Source organism: Phallusia mammillata, chromosome 4 (genome assembly GCF_965637545.1).
Source record: "Phallusia mammillata chromosome 4, kaPhaMamm4.hap1.1, whole genome shotgun sequence".
Lineage (NCBI taxonomy): Eukaryota > Metazoa > Chordata > Ascidiacea > Phlebobranchia > Ascidiidae > Phallusia > Phallusia mammillata.
The window spans coordinates 29,645,372-29,667,937 of NC_137255.1; the positions used below are offsets into that span (position 1 = coordinate 29,645,372).

Genomic DNA, 22,566 nt, shown 5'->3' on the forward strand with positions numbered 1-22,566 from the left:
AATAAAATCTCACTTTAGGCAAAGAGAAAGGTTCTGAGCTTGCTTTTCCTTTTGGCATTCATATGAACAAATCGGTTATCCTGTCACAGTACACTGACACAAAAAGTAGCTGAATTTATAAGTTAAACTTCTGTTTGTTTCTACGACAACCTGCGGATTTTTCTGGAAGTCTTTTTGGTAGTTTAGGAGAAAAAGGTCGTCATTTCAAGAAGCCACAAGTTTTGCAAATTGGAATATTTTCTTTGCACGAAACAAAATTGCACATTGAGCGAACCACGACAAGCACAACACACAATGAATGGGGTGATAGAAGTCTTTATCTTAATTTTTTTTGCGGAACAAAATAATAATTATCACATTCACAACAATGGTGTTGGAATGCATAATAACAAAAAGAACAAAATACTAAAACTAATACTCAAGATTAAAGATCCATGATATATTTCTGAAAGTAAGAAAAATTTCTTCACATTAAAAAAACTGCATCTAACAATTATGTTTTCATAAATTAAAAACACATAACAGTAAAAATACTAAAGCAATACTAATCTCTGGCAGTTATGTCTATAATTGAGCTGCTTCAAACAATAATTTGGCAGATATACTTCAAGCACTACAACTACTATATTGTGAAACAGTGGTTTCCAACCTTTATAGACAAATTCCTTACTTAACAACCCGGAACATTTTTATTCCTTCCCAAAACACTACATAGTAGATACTAAACCAAACAATGATCATTTAAAATCAGGTATTTTATCAACTTCACATGTTATATTCACAGAGCTAAGCAGTCTATTTACAAACCACATTAAAGTAAATTTCTCCCGGGTTTGGAAACCACTGGTACAAAGCGATAAGGAAAAACAGAAACGTGAAATAAACAAGAAATCACTGAAAGAAAGGAATTTTTAGCTCTGTGATAAAATCTCTTTAATCATACCAACAGTAAAAAAAATATTTTGCCAAAAATACAACACAGAATAAAAACAAATTTGCCAACAGAATGGAAGTTCATGAAACAAATTGAATAGTTTGAAATGAAATATTGAACACAAAACAACAGGGAATGTTTAGGTAAGTGAAATGGCACAACTGATAACATGAGGGCTTCCATACTGAAACTACAGTTGTTACAAATATCCTGTACATATAAATATGTGTGTGTGTGTTATAGCTCTCTGATTAACAATAGCCTGTGCACAAATATATAAACTCAAGTTGTTATTACGACAGGTTGAAATTTTAAACATGTCACTACTATTTGCAAAATATTCGGATTTTGGTAATTTTTTGCACATATCTAAATATTTAGCACAGTAAAAACTAAATATATTTTTCTCATTGCAAAAAGGTCCATCACGGCTAATACTTATATACATAGGGGCGATCCAACTATAGTACGTACACAGTGCATTGATAAGATGTTTATTTGTTACCCTGTGCGGTTCTGAAATTTACAACACAACAATATTTGGCGCCACAAAATGGGCAGTACCTGGTAACTATGACAACAAACTGTGCAAAACATGAACTAGGTAAAACATTTTTATCTTCACCGCTGCAGATATTTCAAGATGGCGTTGACTTCTTCTGCTACAGAACCCAGTGTAAACTCAAGCTGTTCCTAAAATACAAGAATTGCCAGATTAGCACAGCGGATATAGTGGGGAAATTTAAATTGTATGTTTGTTTGTTGCAAGAAACTACTGGGGTGGATATTTATTGCTATTTTCACATGCTACATAGTGAGTACACCAAGCAGCAACAACCCATTGCATGCAAGCTGTTCTTTTAGTGGCACACAAAGTGATTTTCAACTTAATATTAGGTACAGTTTTATAGACATTGCTTGGCCAGTTTATTATGTTTTACCGTACAATAATGCAATGGTAAAATACCAATGTTAAACAAATCCGACATTTTACTGATTACTTTTTTAATTAGGAGACCCAAATCTACTGTGGACATAAAAATGTTGGCATGTGAAGTCAATACCATTTCGACATAACCAGTACAAGCAAGCCAGTACAAGCCATCCCCTGCAGTCCACCCTGTTTCAAACTGTCTGCACACCAATCCAAAATGGGTACATTGTAACAAATTTACTGATTGCTTCATTTAATCAACAAATTTTTGGGCATATACTTTAGTGAAAATATCTGTGTTTTTTAATGACTGATATTTATTGATGTGAGTGAAGAAATTTATTCTTTATGTTCAACATTGAAAAATGAATTTACAAAAAAAAAAACAGTCATAGTTAAAGAGTTTAAAACTTTTAAAAAACCAACCTTTGAAGTAACCATCCCACATCTCTGGTCTCTCAGATGTTCCAACGTGGCAGCGATGTCCATCTCTTTCACACCTTTGAGCATTCGAGTTATAGCGAGGTCGATCAGAATGTAGGTTCCCGTACGACCAGCTCCATCACTGCAGTGGACCACAACCGGGGAATTGCTACCTCGATAACATTTGCTAACTTTCCTGTGCAGAAAATAGCAAAATTTAATGAAATTTGTTTTGTTTTTCATGTCACACAGGTTAAACAGTTTGCAATAAGAAGTTGGTCAAGCTATTTTGACGGTCATTGGTGGATTTTTTAATTTCCTTGGCCTTCTTTCTTATAAAACATTTACAAAAGCCTCGCTACTTAGTCAACGAAGTACCAGTACATTTTCTGACTGGGTGCTTATGAATGTGTTTTATTACATCATCGATACCAGTCAGTCCATCAAGTTTGCCACTGTTTTGTGGTTAGAACTGTTTGGTATGTTTCTCCTTTTATAAAAGTGTCTCTGGTGTTTTGAAATATTTAAACTTTAGTTACTTTGTATCATGGAGAAGCAACAATGTTAGTTTTCTTTGACTAACCGGTAAAACATAAAATGCAGAGTGAAAACTATAAACTAACATCTACAGTTTGGCATCCACTTCTGTTACATCACATTAGTAGCATTATCATGGTAGTTATGTTGTGTGAAAGGAATGGAATGCCCTCCTACAATGTAGTTATAGGCATTGAACAAGCCACTGAAGTGTTTGTAGGACTAACTCCTTGTCAAGTTGAGTCAGACAGGTTTCCTTCCAGACTAAAGGCTCTTTCAATCTGGTTCTTAACCTTTTCAACTCCATTCCCCTTTACATGTATTGAAACTGGCCACCACACTCTACAATCAATTTCGCTTTTCAGTAAGTTATTTGACACTTGTTTATCTATGAGTTTGTTAAAATGTGGTTCAATGTTTTCAAAAAGTGGATTGCTAAAGTGTCTAACAGGACTCGTCACACACATTTCAAAACTGGCCACTACACTCTACAAAGGTGCACATGCACTAAATTTCCTTTTCAGTAAGTTATTTTACACTTGTTAAGCTACCTAATTTGTTAAAATGTGATTTATTTTTTCCAAAAGTGGACTGCTGAAGTAACTGTACTCCTTTTATATGTGACCACCCTTTCTATAATTCTGCACAACCATTAAAAATGTTTATTTTTACCTATTGTTTCTATTTAGTGACATATTTGATGCACTTTTAGCTGCTAATTTGTTATGATTTGGTTTAAATTCAAAAAGTGGAGTGGTAAAGTCTCTGTATGCCAGACATATTGTGCATAGCTTTTTGGAGCAGTTTTCATCTCAACATTTGTGGCAATAATGCTCGTACAAATATCTGCTATCAATGCATTTTGATGAAAGTTTGTGTGCTAGTATTGTGTTTAGCTTTCAAGATATTTTATCTCAACATTTGTGGCAATATGACTTGTACAAATCTTTGATTTAGTGTCAACCACTGATTTCAAATGTTTTAACCTAATTCGATGAGAGTCCTTTTAAGTCCGACGATCACTTTTGTTACTATGCAACTAGCACAAACTCATAAGCTGCATAGAGACAAAATGACATCGAACATAAGGAATGTTAAAATCTACATGTCTGCAAAGAATGCCATCCAGAGAACCTCTGCAAGCACTTAGAATGGACAGTAAGTGCTTATTATCTAGTTAGGATTTGACATCTCTATACACCACACAGCATAACACTTGCAAGTTTCTATCACCACAAACAGCCCCGAGCGACAAAAAGTACCACTGTAGACCACAACTGAAATTGTTTGGGAATGAACAATCTGTTTTTCACTGAACTTGCGGTTAGCACAGTCAGCAAAATCTACAAACACTTGTTATTGCATTATTGACAACAAACCTTGCATATTAACATGGTTACAGCCATAGAAACATGTATTATACTGTTCTTGTCGTCTTTAACTCCCTTGATTGTTGTGCTACTATCCACCGGAGGCAGTAACCTCAGTTTAACCAATGCTGTAATTGATTTTTCTCTGATACCATCTTCATACTGCACTACTTGCATTTTACTTTCCCTTATTAGTAAAATCTTATAACCAAAGTTATCAAAGTCATGTTTTTCTATTCGACAAATCAAGCTACGGCTGACATTATGGATTTAATATACACATGGCATATATATTACTTTGTGCTGTTACTTAATGTCAAAAGTACAGGCCTGATATATGCTAAGGAAGAAAAGGTTATTATTACAAAGCAAACCGGTTATTACATTATATTTTCACCTCTATATGGCTGATGCACTACACTACATTATGTGTGCTGGATATTTTCTCAAAACTAATGTAGTTTATAGTAATAGCAAATACACAGTAGTAAAACACCTTTCTTCTATCTCCATCTAATACCAACTGCTGCCCATATCAACTGATGAAACATACATGACCTTCTAAGTTGACTCACAATTAGGTTCGTTAGTATAGTATAATTATCGTACTTAGCAACTAAAGCCCTAACATTTAATGCAAGCTGCCGGCATCCTTACTCTAGTAGTGACTAAATAAACTCAGAACCAACCGGCGAGCGAACTTTGTGTACACAGCATCAACAACATTGTGTACTTAGTACTGCACTTTCCATTTGAGCTGAGAGCTCTGTTTAACCAAAGCTACCAACTTTACAGCGCTTATGCTAGATTCTTAACTTTAATCAATGCTTCTGAGTTATGTATAAATGCTTGTTTTACTAGAAATAGCACTTTGTGGACAAATATAATTCTACATCAAACATACCTATTATTAATTCTTAATAATTACTAATTGTCTACTAACACATGATAGTTTATTCTTTTAGAATTAAACAGACTTTTGACATTTTTACTTTACTTGACACATCTGCCTTTATGGAAATAGTTTAAGACTAAATTTCAAAAACAAACTTAAGACCTCATAAATGCTTATGGTTAACATCTTTAACAAAACACATAAAGATTTATAAATGTACCAACCTCCGTAACTCCAGCAAAGGTTTTGGTGAAAATGGGATCCCGTTTCTTGGCCAGGAGAGAAAATGAAATTGTGTGACCGTTCGTGTTTCGCAAGTCTTCAAATTTTTCAGGTAGAGCGATCGAACGAGGTAATCTTCGCACCAGATGTGTTCAGAGACAAGATGAATCTATAGAAATCACATCAAGCTTCAATAGTAGTCATAAAAAGATCAGCTACAAACAGTGTTTCCACCTATAAGGTCTCATCAGTGCAGCTGGTGACGAGAGATCGGCTGTATTGGCTGGTGTAGCCATTTAACCTTATAGGTTGAAACAGTGTGCACTGTCTGCAGCTTATCATTTATTGTCTTAATGCTTTTTAAAAGACTACTAACTAATCAACCATAAAGTAATAAATCTTGACGATATTTTGATTTGCTCAAGGACATATGGAATATAATTTAGGATAAATGTCACAAAGTTAACATGCTTTGGAGTCTATAGGTAAATAATGGGTAAACTTGGGGAAAAGCCAACTGTATATGCCTATTATGTGAGGAATATTTGAACAACTCTTTACTAAAGGATTTGAACAGACAAAAGAGGGCAGAAAAGACGACATGTTGTTTCTTCACACAGAGTTTGTAGGCTTAAATTGGTGCGTGAGTGGTTTTGGCCAAAAAACTAAAAAAAAACTACTTAAATGATACAGAAAGTAAAATTCTGCCTTGGTTAGACAAGAATTTCATTAAGACATTTTCAAATAGTTATGCTGAAGTAGTCACGGATTTTAAAATGTTGGAGTAAACACAAGTTTATACAAAAACATCTGTATTTTCTAAAGTAAACCAATTAGAAAAACACCGACCTCATAATTGTTGTAGATGCTGGAACCTTCATCGGGCCAATATCGAGCGCACTGACTAACTCCGTCCTCTGTAACCGGGGTGAGCATCACTATGGCAACAGACTTTTGCTCCCAGATCATGTGCCAGAAGTGGTGTATGGTGGACGGGAGGGGGCCCTGCGTGGCGATGTACATTGGAAAGCGGGGGTCGTTGTCAATCTGTTGACAGCAAATATACACAACATAGATAACAAGTTTCATCACTTAAGAATTATTATTAGTTAACACAAAATATGCTCCAAAAATATGCTTGCATGTTATGTGTAACAATCTGAAATGTATACAATAAGATGTAAAATCTGGTAAGCAGTGTATCCCGAAACAAGTTTTGTCATTTAATGATTAAAGAAGTGTTTTTAAACTTTTCAGGAATATAGATAGTTTTTAAGGATTATATCTGAACACTTTATGCAAATTTCGGTTATACCAATGTGGAGTAAAAAATATTTTTCTATGTCATAAGATGGTGCCACACTCAAAAAATCTTTTCCTGCTTTGAGTGGAAAACATTGGATAAGGGGTCTGAGATTTTTACAAAATTTGCCATATTTTGTGTTGCTTGTGAAATAAAGATAATCTACCATCTGAAACAGGTCATTTTGCTGTATTATGTTGTAACTTACAATGAAACTGGCATTGATGTAGTCATTATCCATCGACTGATCGTTGCTGACACCCAACTTGACTCTGTTGTGGTCGTCTGAAACAGAAGTATGTTTGATAAATTGTGTTTCAGAAACCTAAACACTCAACACCTAGGCTTGTTTTTTGCTTGTTGGCCATTATATAATGTATGTGAATATTCTTATTTCATAACTTTCCAAGGTTTTGCCATAAAGCTTGCCAATGTATGGTTCGAAGGTTTACATGCTGTGTGCAATAAAAATGTAATACAGTGTACATACTAGGCCTATTGAAGATACATAGTAGGCTTAGTCAAGATAGCATATTACAACACACTGTATGTAACATTTCACAAGGATAACAACAGAATAAGAAGAAAGCCTGTACACAGAGCTGTGGAAAGACTATGAATTATTGATTGAATAAAATTGATCCAACGTCACTCAAACAGGCAAAAACACATTAATTTTTAATCTTTTTCCAGCCAAGCGACTGCCCTATATGCCAGACCTCCTCTATATGTGGCTACTCACATGGTATTATGTGTTGAGACCTGTTCCTTATCAAATTGGCATGACCCGCTTGACAGGTCACATTGTCAGCCTGGTACTTGCACAGCGAGTTCCATTCCTCTGTTAACCTGTCCTTGTTCTTCATGTGGTCTTCCATGTAACTCTAACATATCACAAATACATTAGTTACCTTCACATGACTCTGACTCAAGTGTATATAAACAGGTGTAACTGATGTGGCCTTCATATCACTGATGATGGCATGAGCATTTGCCAAAACATTTACATACTAAAGCATGTCGCTTTTTATGTCTATTTGAGCTGTTATTTTAACCATTAAACATTAGTTCATATGTGGAATAAGTGCCAGATTAAAATGTCTGGAAAATATTGTCTTTTAGCTCGATATTCTCCAAGGTTAAAAGTATTATATAATTAAAAATTGACCCCACAATAAGCAATGTTGGTTAAAAAAGCAACTATTACAAGTATCTTTAAACCGATGCCTTTAAAACCTTGAACATCCCAATGTCATCCAAGATTAATCAGAAAAAAAACAGGCAAACTAAAGGGAAAAATATTTCATTATAATGTTTTTCATGTTAGCCACATTGTCCCATTATTAAGTTATACAATGCAGCCTGTTTGTTTAGGCTTTGCTTTTGTTTAACATTTTGTGCAAGATTAATGCCTGTTGGGTTTGTGCACAATATCGAAAACCACGACAGCATTGCCTTAAGGTGCAACCACGATTATTTACACAAACAAAGATATAGAGAAACATGTGTGTGGTAACAATTTCATGAGAAATGCAGTTGTTCAAACAGGTTGAACAGGTTTCTCGGACACGAAAAAGGTCAATCCTATTCAAAAGCATAAGCCCAATTTAAAGACACACAGACGTTGGCAAGTCATGGAGAAACACAGTAAAATGCACAGGTGTCATTGAACATTATATTGTACATAATGCGGCTTGTTAAAAACAGTTGTAGGGTATTTGTCATAAAATTGAAAAATTCAATGTAGGCAAGAAATAAAAAATATTTTAAATCAATTTACACCATGTCTTGATAACAAAAAGATATTTTATAATATAATTTATTTGGCTTATTAAACTTTTTACCATCATCTGCAGAAATAAAATTGTGAAATTTAAAAAGTGTGAACTCAAATCACAAAACTTTGCTGAACTCGATAAAGGGCATTAAGAGCACATTTATCATTAGTTTGCAAACTTTACATGAATAGATTTCTTAGGTTAGTAGCTCCACTGTGAAACAAAATTTGCTGGCAAAAAACATACAACTTACAAAAGAAAACTTTTTTAAAAGAGTAAAAACTCACCAAAACAGCGTGTCCAGTGGAAATATCAAGTGAGGCAGTAACGGGTTCCTCGCTCCACGACGACAAACTAGAGGTTCGTGAGGTTTTCGAATTGCTGTTGCGCTTTCTTTGTTGGGCAACGGGAGAAAAAACAAGGGTTGGGGTCGAGGCTGAGCTGTCTTGACGATTGCCATCCTGTAATCACAGCAAATGTTATGATAAAAATTTAGAAAAAATGAAAATTGCCAGACAGCTTGAAACAACATTCAATTGTGTGCTTTCCAAACAGTCAGACCTATGTGGAGTCTTGTCAGAAAGTTAATGCCAAAATTTAGTTTACTTAGAAAATAACTTGGAACCATTAAATTTTCTTGTACCTGTTTTGGAGGGCGTGTGGCAAGGTCCTTTTGCTCAGCGGTCTTGCTCGCATAATGTTGTCTACACAGCTCCTGATGCATAAAACAAATAAACTGGAACATTAGGAATGGCGACATAAACGCTAGGAGTTTATTTACTCAGCCCGGCACGATCGGTCAATTCAAGGAAGTCACCCAAAGCAAACAAAGCTAGATCCACAAGCAGAAAGTTTACCAAAAAACATTTCGAACAAACTTTAATGTTTGCCACTAAAAGTGCCATCCAGCTGTTACTACACCTTTGTTAAATGCAAAAACACACTTTCCAATTCAATCTTGTAGTCATTGACAACCAAAAATGTTAAATTTAACAACCATTGTATGGCAAAAACATTAGCTATCTGGTTCTACATTGGCCATGAAGCAAATTTTGAAATGTTTGGAAAGAATGGTTTATCTAAGTAAGTATGTTAAAAATTTTTAAGTGAATTGTTGCTTTGTAATCTCAAAGAGTAAGCAAATGGAAAATGTTGAAAACCTTTAATTTAGGTAACTTAACGAATAGTCTTGTGCGCCTAAACATGCTCAATAAAAACTGATGATAGCATGGCCATTTGAATGATAAAGCATGTGGCTTTTTACAACCATTTGGGCCGCTATATTTGTCATTATCAATAAAAATATTTTCCGAACCTGGTAGTCATCATCGTCCGATTGCACCGGCCCGGCACCGAGCAACTTTTTTCTCCGTTCAATGGATTTCATGCAGTAACATACAGTGGATATGGTGATGACCAAGATTATTACCACGACAACCACAACAGTGATTATGATATAAATGTCCTCTTCTGAAATCTAAAACAGCAAAAAAATCAGTGCTTATCAAATGACACTGTGTAAGCCCTAACTACACACAAAACTGTGAGGAATTTAAGTTAAGAAGACCCTAACATGGATTGCATTGCATAAGGCGCAACTAGTTTAGGTGCATGTTATGTCAAATCTTTACCAAACTACATTTACATGCAGTGTTGAACATGTTTCTTCTTAAATTTAACATTGATAAACATCTAAAAATGTAACAGGTTATGGTGCATGTCACAGAAATGTAAATCTCAGAAATTGCAATTTGGAACCAATTTTAAAAACAATTTTTGGACATAATTATACTTGATTGAGAACAAAATTAACACATTTAGGCATTTTGCTGATGGAAGACCCGTTTGTTTATTTATTCGGTTGGCTGTTTATAATCTATTTTAAGCCTTTAAATACCATAGTGGGCACAAAAACAGTATCCGTATGTTGTTGTATGCAAAAATACAATTGGATTCACATGGTTTTAAATTCTAGAAGTTAATGTATTTAAATAATAAACTGAAGATCCCATTTAGCTGGAATATATAAATTCAATGTCTATTTATTGACTGAATCTGTTACTGGGAAATGATTTTCTATTCTCAGTTCATATATATGTTTTAATTCAGAAGCAAAAAACGGCATAAGTTGAAACTTTTACAAGCTTGTCAATGTTCTTCACTGACCTTTTGTTTCGTGACTGATGACATTTCCTGCTCGGCTAAACCAAGCTCAACTCCATGACCTGAAGAGACAAATTAAACTTTATCAAATGATTAAAGATTTACAATCTGACAAAAGGTAGTTAAAATCAATTACAATGCAGTACGCAAATTTTTACATTGGCTGGCAAAAACTATAGACTTTGACAAAAAGTAAATGTTCAATACAGTTAAACACATAATAAAATAGGAAATAAGGTTCAACTTATATAATACCTATTGATGATTGTTAAAAACTAAATATATACACAATAAACCAAGTATAAGAGGTTTAAACAAATAATAGTTTCAAGTGTCAACTCCTATTATCCAAACAGGTATGGCAAAAAAGAAGTTTTAGTGTGTTTGCCAGATAAGTTTAGACTTTCATTAAATCCATATAAGGAACTTATAGTCAAAGAAATGCTGTGCTGTCACTAATTAACATATAACATCATTTACCTGATTCATCATTTTTTACTGCTTCAATCAATGGCTCCTGCAACTTGGTTTCTTTCTTTGCACTGTAAATACAAGAGTTAGAGTAATAAGTGAAGAGCCACAGACCTGCTGCTACTGCTGTCAGTATCAATCACTTCAGCATTATGGCAGGCTTAAGAGGAAATATTAATAAACTTCCGCACTAGGGCACAGAACGTAGAAAGTAGATGCCTGAACAGGCAACACGACTGGCATATTTAAAGTGACTCAAAAAGGTCACTGATTACTAATTGACAAAAGTTTTTTATGATTAAAATGAAAGTAACAAAAATACAATATTACATTAGTAAATAATATTGACATTAATAAAAGTAAGTTTGAAACAGTAAACTACCTAAACACATTATTAGGCATTTTTTTAAAGTGACATGTTCATTAGTTAGAAACTAGGAAAAGTTTTTTTGTTAAATTTTATTGAACTGAAAACATACCGTAAATGTTTGGAACATTTTCGAACTTGAAAAGCAATTAACCAGTTTTAATGCAGCCATTTGTTATACAGTTTATAATTTTTTTGCAATACTGCAAACCTAACAAAAATCTAAAAAGTTTTTTCTCCATAATTAGAGTTGCTAATTATACAAAAAAGGATTCTTAATATTCACACAACAGTTTACAAACTAGACAAACTATCTACGTCTTTTTACATCTTCAATAAAACTCGCACACATAGTAAACTTTCATTTCAACTGGCCTAAGTTAACACGCATCCAGCAATCTAAAAGCATGCGCGCCTGTGTTTGCGCAACGCAAGTTCACTTTGAAAGACGCCATCAATTATTTAGAGGCGCCAAATATCGATTTATCCGAGCAGGGAACCTGGTCTATGCCGAACCAAGCAAAAAGGAAACCACGTTTTTAACATCAGGCAGCCTTTAAAAGCCTCCTGTGACGAACAAAGAACCCTCGAGCAATAGCATTGTGACGACATAACAGGTGCAGCACCGCTGGATGAAATCAAGCATGACTTAATTTCTGCTTTCGAACCCCTGGCGACTCAAGTTAAAATGAGGAATTTCAGCGCGGTACGCCATTTTTGTTGCTAAATTGGCTTCCAAGCAAAACTATAAAGAACTAAAAAATGGCGCCTTTTTTCACTACAATTGTTGGAACAAATTTTCTTTGGCGCGAACAGTCCTCAACGGTTTTGTGAATAACACTTGTGCGAGCGAAACACAAAAGATCGGCAAGTGTGCTTACACATTCGCGATAATTGGGTCAGTCAAGCGGGAGAGAAAGCAAAAACTATTTCCTGCTTCGCGGCGCTGTTGTTAACAGGCAATTAAGCAGAGTTTTATGGCTCCTTTACATCCGTGCAGGGTTAACTGGTTTTACAGTGCGTAGTAGTGGCCACTGCCTTCTCAAACATTCCTACAGTTTTTCACTAAATATTATATTGTTGCACATAAATGCATTTTACAAATTACCTAAACATTGAAATCCATCAAATTTCGTTTTGACTTGCACAAATTTTTTTCCATGTTTTAGGATTCCGTCTTTTGCAATCACAAACACTGAACTAATGCAATAATTTTGCAGTTAACTAGCCAATATTTGCAGCAAAACCACACAGTGAAACACATTTTGACCTGGTATTAAAACCCTGTATTGCATTAACAGTTTACAAGATACAACCAATTGCAAAGACTGACTTTCAGCAAATGCGCCGAACCACCATTCTCCAAAAGGTGCTAATTCACAGGGCAGCGTCGACGTAGCTAGCTGGGTCACGTGACTATTGAAATGGCGGTAAAACGCCGGCACGCAACGGAGGGCAAAATGTTAATTGGCGGCCAGTTTGTCTGCGCACAATTACACGATTTGTGACGCAATAAGGCGTCATAATTACGCAATCTTGAATTGGTGCTGGGTGTGTTTAAATTGTCAGTGCGGTTGGATTTGTGAGCATGTGCAACCTTTTTTTGAGAAAATATAATTTCAATAGCGGCAACTCACATTATGAATCAGGTGGTTTACAAAAAGACAAAGATTTTGCGAAAAATTACTTAAGTTATTATTCCTTTAAAATAATGAAATTTTGGGTTCTAAACTTTGCGCGGCCTTAGAATATTAACAAAAAGTGTTGCGACATGACAAAGGCAACAAGAGCGTTCGCAGAGCTTGTGCGTTTTTAGTGAGGTTTTTCACCATTACATTATCTCACATCTACTAGAATTCGCAGACTTGGCCCACTCGGGGCATTTTAACATTTTCATTCAGCACTTTTAAACTAGGCCACTAGGAACAAAGGCAACCCGCCCCGCCACTGTGTGAGGAAGGAACCATGGCTCCCTGGGCGATTCACGCTTCAGCGAACACATATAAAGCTACACATCCATATATGGGCATGCCGCAATCTTTGAGAATTGAATGAAATTGGTCAGCACAGCGGGTAAGCAGTTGTCAATGAAAGGTTTCTGTTTATCTTTTATTTTACAAAGGAAGCAACCGTTTTCGCATCGATTATTTTAGAAAATAGCATCCGAATATGCACACAAAATAAAATTCTTATTGACTGGTTGAAAAGTTTCGACTGCACATATCAAACTGAAATATTTGCAAACAAGAAGTAATACTTTTCCAAAATATGCTGCATAAATAAAACAAAAATCTGAAATTTCAATTTAAAGTGCTTGTCGTTTATTTAAATAGTTTCAAACATTTCCTCAATTTTGTGCCTTTCTGGCAAAATATAATAAACAAACAAAGGTCACTAAACATGCGGTTGCTCAAGTATGGCTGACTTATTTTTCTTTAACAACTAAACTCAGAACACACTGGAGCAAGCAAAAAAACGGCTGCTGGGCGTAGAACAACACAAGGATGTAATACCACTTATCGATCTTATGTCACAAGGGGTTTGCGAATTCACTTGTGACGTATAAAGGGGGCTTAGTGATATCACAGTGCACGCAAGCACACACACACACTGGCGGGAATTACATTAAAACGCGCCACACATTTGAAATGTCAGCGGTAGATTTAACTTTGATAGCAGTTCTGTGTTACTTGAAAATAAACATTTCTTATTGTACCCCGCCGCTTGTAACACAAGTCCAAGTTAAACACGGATCCTAGAGCCATTGTCACCCAACAATAGTATAAAATGAACTGATTGTTACCTTACCTGAAATTTTAGGCGATCACTTTTTTATGCACAGTTCACCCATTTTTGCGTTTTTAAAAGAATTTTTAGCTGTGCGATACAATAAAAGCCGTATGTAAGAGCACAAAGCCTAAACATTTCGCTTATTTTTGCCGTGTTTTAAACCCACACACCAAGTTAAAAAGTTTAGTTGAAAATGAACAATAGCTAACTGAACACGGCAACCTCCCTTAAGCTCGGTGGTCTTGCGAAATGCACGAAAGTTCTGGAAAATCAGGTTTTTCTGGAGGTAAAACGTCGTACAGCAGTTGTTAAACAAGATCAGGTCGGCATTAGCTAACCACCGGGTCAATTTAAACGCCATTTTAAACGGTAATGCGCTTCCAATTATGGTATAAGGTAACTAGATGTACGGACTTTGATCGACCGAAGGGTGAAAATTTAAGTAAAAAGCGAAAACGCTGTAACGATTAAGCAAAAAAATGTCAAAAAAAAACAAAAAGTAATATCAGGTGACCAAAATAAGTGAGTTTATACACAAAATAAATACTGAACAGGCCTTTCGTCCACCAGGCACCAGGTAGCTTACACTTATTATTTTATTGGTCATTGCCCCCAAATTCAAATCCTCTTGAAACGTCTATTGTAGTGGTTCATGGACCACTAGTGGTACATGATGACTTTTTGGGTGGTCCACAGGGCGTCCACTAAATTTGTTGATAAACTAGAGATGATTGCATAGTATATATTGAAAGAGTATCAAAATGTTAGCTGTTAATAATAGTATATCACTTCTTAAAATCGGTTTAAAAGAATTATGTTTCAAGCCGAAATGGTTGTTTCGTATACGAACTTCATTCTTGCTTAAAAAAGAAATGGTCCATGATAATATTTTTACTAGGCCAGTGGTCCATGGCCCGAAACGAGTTGAGAACCACTGATTTATTGTCAAGCAGTTTTGCATAAAGCCGTTGATTTTGTAGTTAAAAATCGTTGAAAGAAAGACAAACTTTATGTTGACTAAGAGCTCTCCTTACTGACAAAGTTAAATTTTGATTTGACCTTAGGTTATGCATACAAATTTGATTTGCAAAACAAAACCTAAAAATAAAACTCAATTTTTCACAACCAGAAATGTTAAACTCACGCAAACATAAAATGACGGTCTTTTAAGAATCTAAACTTTGAAATCGCTCCTCAGCACAGCAGGAGCACAAATACTTACACGCGTTTTTTACACAGTTTAACACCGACAGCCACACCTAGCTACTTCCACACACACGCAATGAGCAAACCCCTCTCAACATGTTCGAATGCAAATCAATGCACTCTCTCCCTCCTTGCACCGCGTCATCACTGATTTCCTTCACTTCCGCTCTTTCACCGAAGCCTCTATGGCGTCACAGACGCGCGTTCCCGAATTTGGAATTGTTGAAAAGTCGAACTTGAATCGATCGTTCGGAGCGCTGTTGTTTTTGCGAAACTTTTGTGCCGCTCGAGTTTTGCGACCCGAGTTGTTTTTGTCGAGTTATTGTCGAGTCTGCCGTGAAAGAAAACCCGCGAAAACTCTGGGAACCAACCGACCGACGCGCGCGTTTTTTTGGGGAGGGTTTTCGTTTAAACGTCGGTTGTTAGGGGCAACAGAACGCGCGCGTTTCGAGGAGGAAGTTTACGTCACAAAAGCTCAAGTGGAGACAGTTTGGGAGTTGAAATCCTGAATAGTCTGTTCATTTTCTGGGTACTATGTTAAAACATTTATGTTCTTGCTACAAAATGTGAGTTTGACACAAATTAAATTCACCCATAACAAATATGAGTGAGCAAAAGAGAATTAACTTTTACTAAAACATTAGGAATCAATTATTGTATTTATATATCGTTTTACGCAACGCTTGTTTCGCACCCTCTAAAGCAGGGGTTCTTAACCTGGGGTGCACGCACCCCCAAGGGGTGCGAGAACTGTTCCTAGGGGGTGCGGAGATGCAGAATCATTAAGGTTGGTTAGGTCTATTCTATTTAAGCAATTACAGAAGGGGGAGCGAAAATTGGTTAGTGATTTGAAAGGGGGTGCGAAAATTGGTTAGTGATTTGAAAGGGGTGCAGCAAGGAAAAAAGGTTAAGAACCACTGCTCTAAAGGTTTATAAACGGGTGGCACTGATGTGGCTTTCATATCACTGATGATGGCATGAGCATTTGCCAAAACATTTACATACTAAAGCATCTCGCTTTTTCGTCTATTCGGACTGTTATATTCGCTATTGAACATTTATTCTTTGATTTTAAGATAGGTATAGTATATATGTTTTAAACAGCATTAACAGTATCTTAATGATCTACAATCAGTAGTTTTGTTGCAAAGTGGATTGACAACATCTATTGGGAAACACGGAAATTGACAACGTGGAGCCAAAACACAATACCTAAGCTTTTACATAACAAAAACTACGAAAAAAATATTAAAAACTTTAAATGATTTTATTCAGCACATTTGTGTAACATCAAGAGCTGTTTTCATCTGTTGGTAGAAGATATAGCCATCGTTTGAAGAAAAGGTTGATTTCAATAGAATAGGCCTAGCAGCGTTACGGATCTAACACAACAAGAGGATTTGATAACGGTGTGCTCGCCTACCATCTGTCTCCTCCTATCAGTTTTGCATCAAAACTATCCAATTCCGGTCTCACGAAATACACAAAGGCAAAAATCGAAAAAAAACAACACTGCGATAATTTAAATGGCATGGTGTCAATATGTGAATGGCAGATTATTGCAAAACACAAAGATATGTTGTTTTAAAAAGCTTTACTGCTTAAAAAACACCTTTTAAAACAAATCATTTTAAGTTTTATGACGAATTTAACAGAAATAAACGTAAAAAGCGACATGCTTTATCTTTTAAGTGACACAAGTGGTTATAAACGGGTGTAACTGATGTGGCCTTCATATCACTGATGATGGCATGAGCATTTGCCGAAACGTTTGAACAATAAAGCATGTTTACGTCTGTTTAGGCGGTTCGATTCGTCATTGTACTTATATACAGATCTGTTCAATTTAATTTGTACAGCTAGCACCCTAGTACCCTAAATTCTATGGGAATGAAACGCTACTTATTGAAGCAGTTGTTTTACAACTGACGTAACCTTCTGCAAATAACTATACCAAATAAAACTGCAATCACACAAAAACTCATTGCAGAATGCCAGTATTTCAATGCAACTCGACAGAAACAACTCAACGCCTTTATCTAGTACAGAGTTTAACACATCTCCCGCTCAGGCAAATATGTGGCTGACTGAAATGACAGGATTGCTTCATGCCCTCCCATCGATTGTTACCTCAGCAACAGGCTTTGTGATTTCACAAAGAATGTAATCTGTGTGCCTGAGGCAAGCAGTTAGGCGGGCGAACACGTTAGCCACGACTGCTGGGCGACTTTACAGTTGTTTCTTGCTGAAACAGTTACTGCAGGTGATTCAAGGTCGTTTCAAGGGCAAAATGCCACATACTTCGGATAATGATTCAGCCTTGGGAGTTAGAATGGCATGAATTATGAAAAACGCACCCAAAAATGCATTAAATGCGATTTTACAGAATTTTGAATGATGAGTTATTCAATGCGTTACGTTAGCTTGCTGATTGTGACGTAACAAATCACATTAACTTGCTTGTTGTGACGTAACATAAGTGTTGTGTTAAGAAATTGTTGTATAATTTAGCATTTAAATTTGTGACCTACTACAAAAAAATAAATAAATACAACAATTCGACGAAATTTGTAAAAACATTATTTCGCCATAGCGACAGTAATTCTATTTATTACATATTGAGTTGAATCCGATATTTTATCAATAACTGGAACCGGTTGACAAAAATCACCCATCCACTAGAGGCGGTAGACGGACTTTTAATCGATTGATTCATTTTTTAAGTCGAAATGCAAAAATGTCCGAATAGGCTTACTTCAAAAACCCTTATGATTGGAAATATTTCATTACTTTACATAAGCATAAGCTGTGATAAAGCGGTCAACCGGTTTGCTGCCATTTCTTTAGTGCATGGTTACTTACAAAAACAAAATGTAGGCTTTCAAGTTTTTACATAACAAACATAAAAGTGGCGAGGTTTCTTGTAAAGTCAATGATATTTGTATGGTTTAGAATCTACTATGTGATATATATCAGGGAGGAATGAAAATGTTTTGAATTATTTAGGGGAGAAATTTGTCGATAAAGGTTGGGTGCCACTAATTTAAACCATAAGTTACTTTGTACAGCCCAGATCATGTATCTAATATCACAAAACATTGTAAAAGTTACAAAGCGAACAACAATATCTTAAATGCAAATCGTTGTGCAAAAAACTACAGTTGATTTTGGCAACATTGCAACATACGATTTTCACTTACAGGAGGCTGGCAATCGATTTCAGAGCTGAACGCGGCAAACCATCAATTATTTAAAGCCGCGAATTGCGCGCGCGAACCTCCACCCCCCTCACTTCACTTCGAGATGAGGAACGTTTCCATGCCAACGCGTTATGACGCAACAATGGCAAGTGTTCTCGAACTTAAAGTGCGACTCGAGCGAATTCCGCGCGCGGTTTCAACAATGGGGGGTGAAGTGGTCAGTTGCCAGCTAGCTGGTGAGGACCGCTGTTTGTGGGGGGTGGAAGTCGTAGTTTTTCCTTCAAGCGCTTTTTGAGATTGGGACAAGTGGCTAGGTTCGAAAACTTTGCGTTTGTTCCAGATTTGTTTGCGAGTTTTGGTTTTTTTACAGTTCTTTATCGTAAAGTTGCCGATGTATTAGTTGGTCAATATTCCAAAACAGTTAGTCGTTCTCTTGATTTTTAGTTCATCATTTTTGGGCCTGACTTTTATTGAACCAACTTTAACAATTGGAAGCTTTCATTTCGGTTTCATTGTTTTGGTGAACAGTTATTATTAACTATGACACCAAACAAACAGAAGGCCATAACTTCTACCTCATTATGTACTTAACTGAACCGTTCAGTATCCTAACGAAAAACACAGACCGATTTAAATGTACTGAAAGTTGCACTTTAGTATGAATTATCCGCAACTTGAACGTCTGTAATGAGCGCGTGCTGATGGTTTCTGTTGGTGCACAGTGTATATATTCTCTCCAATTAATTTGAACTGATATGGCCCATTACATTTTGTGCCAGGTTTTCATTTATTTCTCAACTAGATAAAGGGTATGAAGCTATTGGGTGAATGGAATCGAATGACAGAATACCAATAACCTTATTCATAATTACATGGACGACATAAAATCGTCGATGGATGATTTACATTACAAACAATTCCTTACACTGACTCACACAAAGACAAAAAAACAAGAAAATCTGACAAAATATTTACAAGACAACTGATGATGCAGCTCACAAAGAATGCCGAGTCACAAACGCCCTTTATGACGTAACTATGCCTGGATTATATAATACTTGGAAACGGGAGACTGAACTAGAAAATATTTGAAGAAATAATTTGCAGACAATTTCCTTATCAAAGTGTAATGTTTAATATTTTATATAAAAGGCAGGTCTGACGTAAGAATGAACGTCAACCCACACATGAGCGCCACCAAGCGAGTTGACACACGTCAATTTATCGAACACTTGGTGGCCAAACTGTCTACATATTTTTTTTGGTCGTGTTAAAATATAACATTTATGAATATATTTCTCAGTTTTTTTTGAAACAGAGATACACACTTCCAAATAGTTTTTAGCTGAAATTGTTGCACAGCACAGCAGTTCAGAAAAATTTAATTAATGTTATTCGATGTGAATTTCTCCACTTTTTGACAAAATAAATCACATTTATCCAAACAAAATAAATTGTGTAACTTAAAATTATGAATGTAGGCTAGAAAATAAAACTAGTTTAAACTTTGTTCTAATTGCTGGACCTTCCCAGTAAATGCCACATTTTAACTCATCAACAATCTGAAAGTAAGTTTTGAAGCACCACAAATTTCACTGCATTGGTGGATTTGGTGCAACTATATTTCAGTGCTAGGATTTTAGATAATATGAGGGTGAATCCACAAACAAACCAGGATGAAAGACCTGAGGGAGGGTTGCCGCCATATAACTATTGTGTCCAGCTATGTCCTAGGCAAGGATTACTATGTTGGTGACAGAAAGCTGATTTTGTGATGTGATATGCAACAACGCATCAACTAAAGGATTTGTCACATGCATCATCATAATGTGACACTTAACAAAACTGGAATATTTTGATTTAAATTGATCTGCTCATGAAAAAATGATGTATAAATGCAATAACTTACTTGAAAGTTTCCTTGACTGGAGTCTCATCCTTCTGCTCATCTTCAACTTCTTCTGGACTTTTCTACAGCAAACAAATTAATTGAGTCACCATTAATGCTATTTTTTGCAACCATTGTCATTACGTTCAAAAGTATCTTTGGAAATAAAACTTAAATATTTGTATTTACGTGCTATTCAACTTAAAGTTACATTTTCACTTTCCCAACAAACAACAAGAAAAATTTGCTTGGGTTTAAACAACCAGAAGTTGGTATGTTAACATTGCCAAACAACAACAACAATAACAACACAATTTAAAAACCTTACTTTTCGCTCGATAACTCATGATTTTGGGGTGTTTTTGCTGTTACTTGACATATACTTATTATTAATGTAAGTGTTTTTTTTAAAAGTAATGTTTTTTTGACCAACAGGAAATCACAAACTAGTCGTTCATGAAACAAAGAAAAAAAAGAGCAACAATAATTTGAAAATGATGCACAAAAACTAAATATTCATCAACTTTATCATTTTTACCTCAATTTCAGGCTTTTTCACCACATTCTCCTCACGTTTCGTTTGATTTGCAATGACATTAGTTTGAACCTCTTGCTCTACAGGAACAAAAGCCTCATCCAATTTAGTGGGTGGCTTTACCTTCACCTCATCCAGAGATTCTGTTTCAGTTTCAGGAATTTCCTCAACAATCTGCACAAAAATTTAATTCTTATGGTTTAGGTGGTAAAGACAAAAAAGTTTCACAAGTTTTAAAAAGAGAGTTTAGGATTGCTTTTTTCTTATTTAAAGCAGAAATAACAAAAGCATTTCTAAATGAAAATGAGCCGGTAAAAACCCAGTTGAATGAATTTTAAATATTTATCTTTTTTAATGTTGCCACTACACATACTGTATCTACTTGAATCTAAGCCACATGTTAAGGTGTCAATAAGTATTGTAAGCCACATGGGGTGATGTCAGATACTATTGTTTTTGATAACATTGCTTTTTGTTGCACCAGTGTTGGGATTCAGCCGGTTCGCACCGGTTCTATAGAACCGTCTCACGAAATTTTATGAGATCAGCGAACCGGTTAGCATTAATGTGTACTGTCAAAGAACTTTTTGTAACAGACAAAAAAGTTTGGACCCCACATCTGAGTACAACTATTTGTCAACAATTGTTATTCACGCAAATAATTCTACCCAGCAGAGCATATGTTGACATGTAAAGCCAACATGCAAAAGAATTTTGAACGCAGAATAAAACAAAAGTAATGGGTGTGGAAATAATATAGGCATGAAATTAAAATTAAAGCCGCCCTTTATTATAAGCCACACAAACTGTAGGGTAAAAACTTTATAAGCCACAGCTTACAATTGAGTAAATATGACATACAAAAACATCAAATGCAAAGTTAACAAAATAAAAGCAGTTCAAGCTTTTTTCAAAATTTGATATCGATATAAATCTGTCAATCGGCACATTTCAATATCTGGAATTGAGAAAACCACATCATAAAATCACAGGAAATAACATGGAGAAGCCACAGAATCTGACATACAAAGCATCCAGGCCAAATCATAAAGGCTGGATCGAAAATAATAACTTAAAAGATGTTTTTATGCATAAAGTTGAGTGACTGACTGATATTGAACGCAGAGTTGTTAAATATATAAAAAGTCTCAGAAATTCCATTATTTTTATTACCTGCTGATTTTCGTTTTTGTCATTTTGTTCATTTTTCTCTTTTGTGTTTAAGGTTTTTTGTCCAACATCTCCATCTGAAAATACAAAACATGACTACATTGATCATCGGCATAATAAGTAGGATGGCAATAAAATGGAATAAAAACAGCAATAAATAGAAATCATTTTATTAAACCGCTGACAGCTTTGTGAGAAATTTGAAAAGGAAACGAACGTTCATTTCATTTTTACAACTTTGTTGTTCCCATTGCTGTAAGAAGAATATTTTTCTATTTTTAAGAAAATATTCGATAATATCTTATTAAAAAATGATATAATAGTATCAAAGTTTTTGTAATGTATAAAGCTCAAGTAGCCATAACACCAACACCCAGTGT

At 35.4% G+C, this 22,566-nt stretch overlaps 1 protein-coding gene across 1 annotated transcript in view; it reads right to left on the reverse strand.

Moving 5' to 3' along the window:
• Positions 1–219: 219 nt before the first annotated feature.
• Positions 220–22,566, reverse strand: part of LOC145222721 (uncharacterized) — a 30,098-nt gene continuing 7,751 nt past the window's right edge. Inside the window, exons 8-21 of the mRNA XM_080088901.1 lie at positions 22,190–22,263; positions 21,020–21,190; positions 20,503–20,564; positions 11,040–11,101; positions 10,563–10,621; positions 9,712–9,873; positions 9,040–9,111; positions 8,684–8,857; positions 7,361–7,502; positions 6,827–6,903; positions 6,165–6,362; positions 5,318–5,484; positions 2,295–2,487; positions 220–1,627 (exon numbers count right to left, since the gene is read on the reverse strand). Of these exons, the coding sequence (XP_079945027.1) occupies positions 1,556–1,627; positions 2,295–2,487; positions 5,318–5,484; positions 6,165–6,362; positions 6,827–6,903; positions 7,361–7,502; positions 8,684–8,857; positions 9,040–9,111; positions 9,712–9,873; positions 10,563–10,621; positions 11,040–11,101; positions 20,503–20,564; positions 21,020–21,190; positions 22,190–22,263 (1,685 nt within the window). The 3' untranslated portion in view covers positions 220–1,555. The remainder of the gene's footprint in view (positions 1,628–2,294; positions 2,488–5,317; positions 5,485–6,164; positions 6,363–6,826; positions 6,904–7,360; positions 7,503–8,683; positions 8,858–9,039; positions 9,112–9,711; positions 9,874–10,562; positions 10,622–11,039; positions 11,102–20,502; positions 20,565–21,019; positions 21,191–22,189; positions 22,264–22,566) is intronic.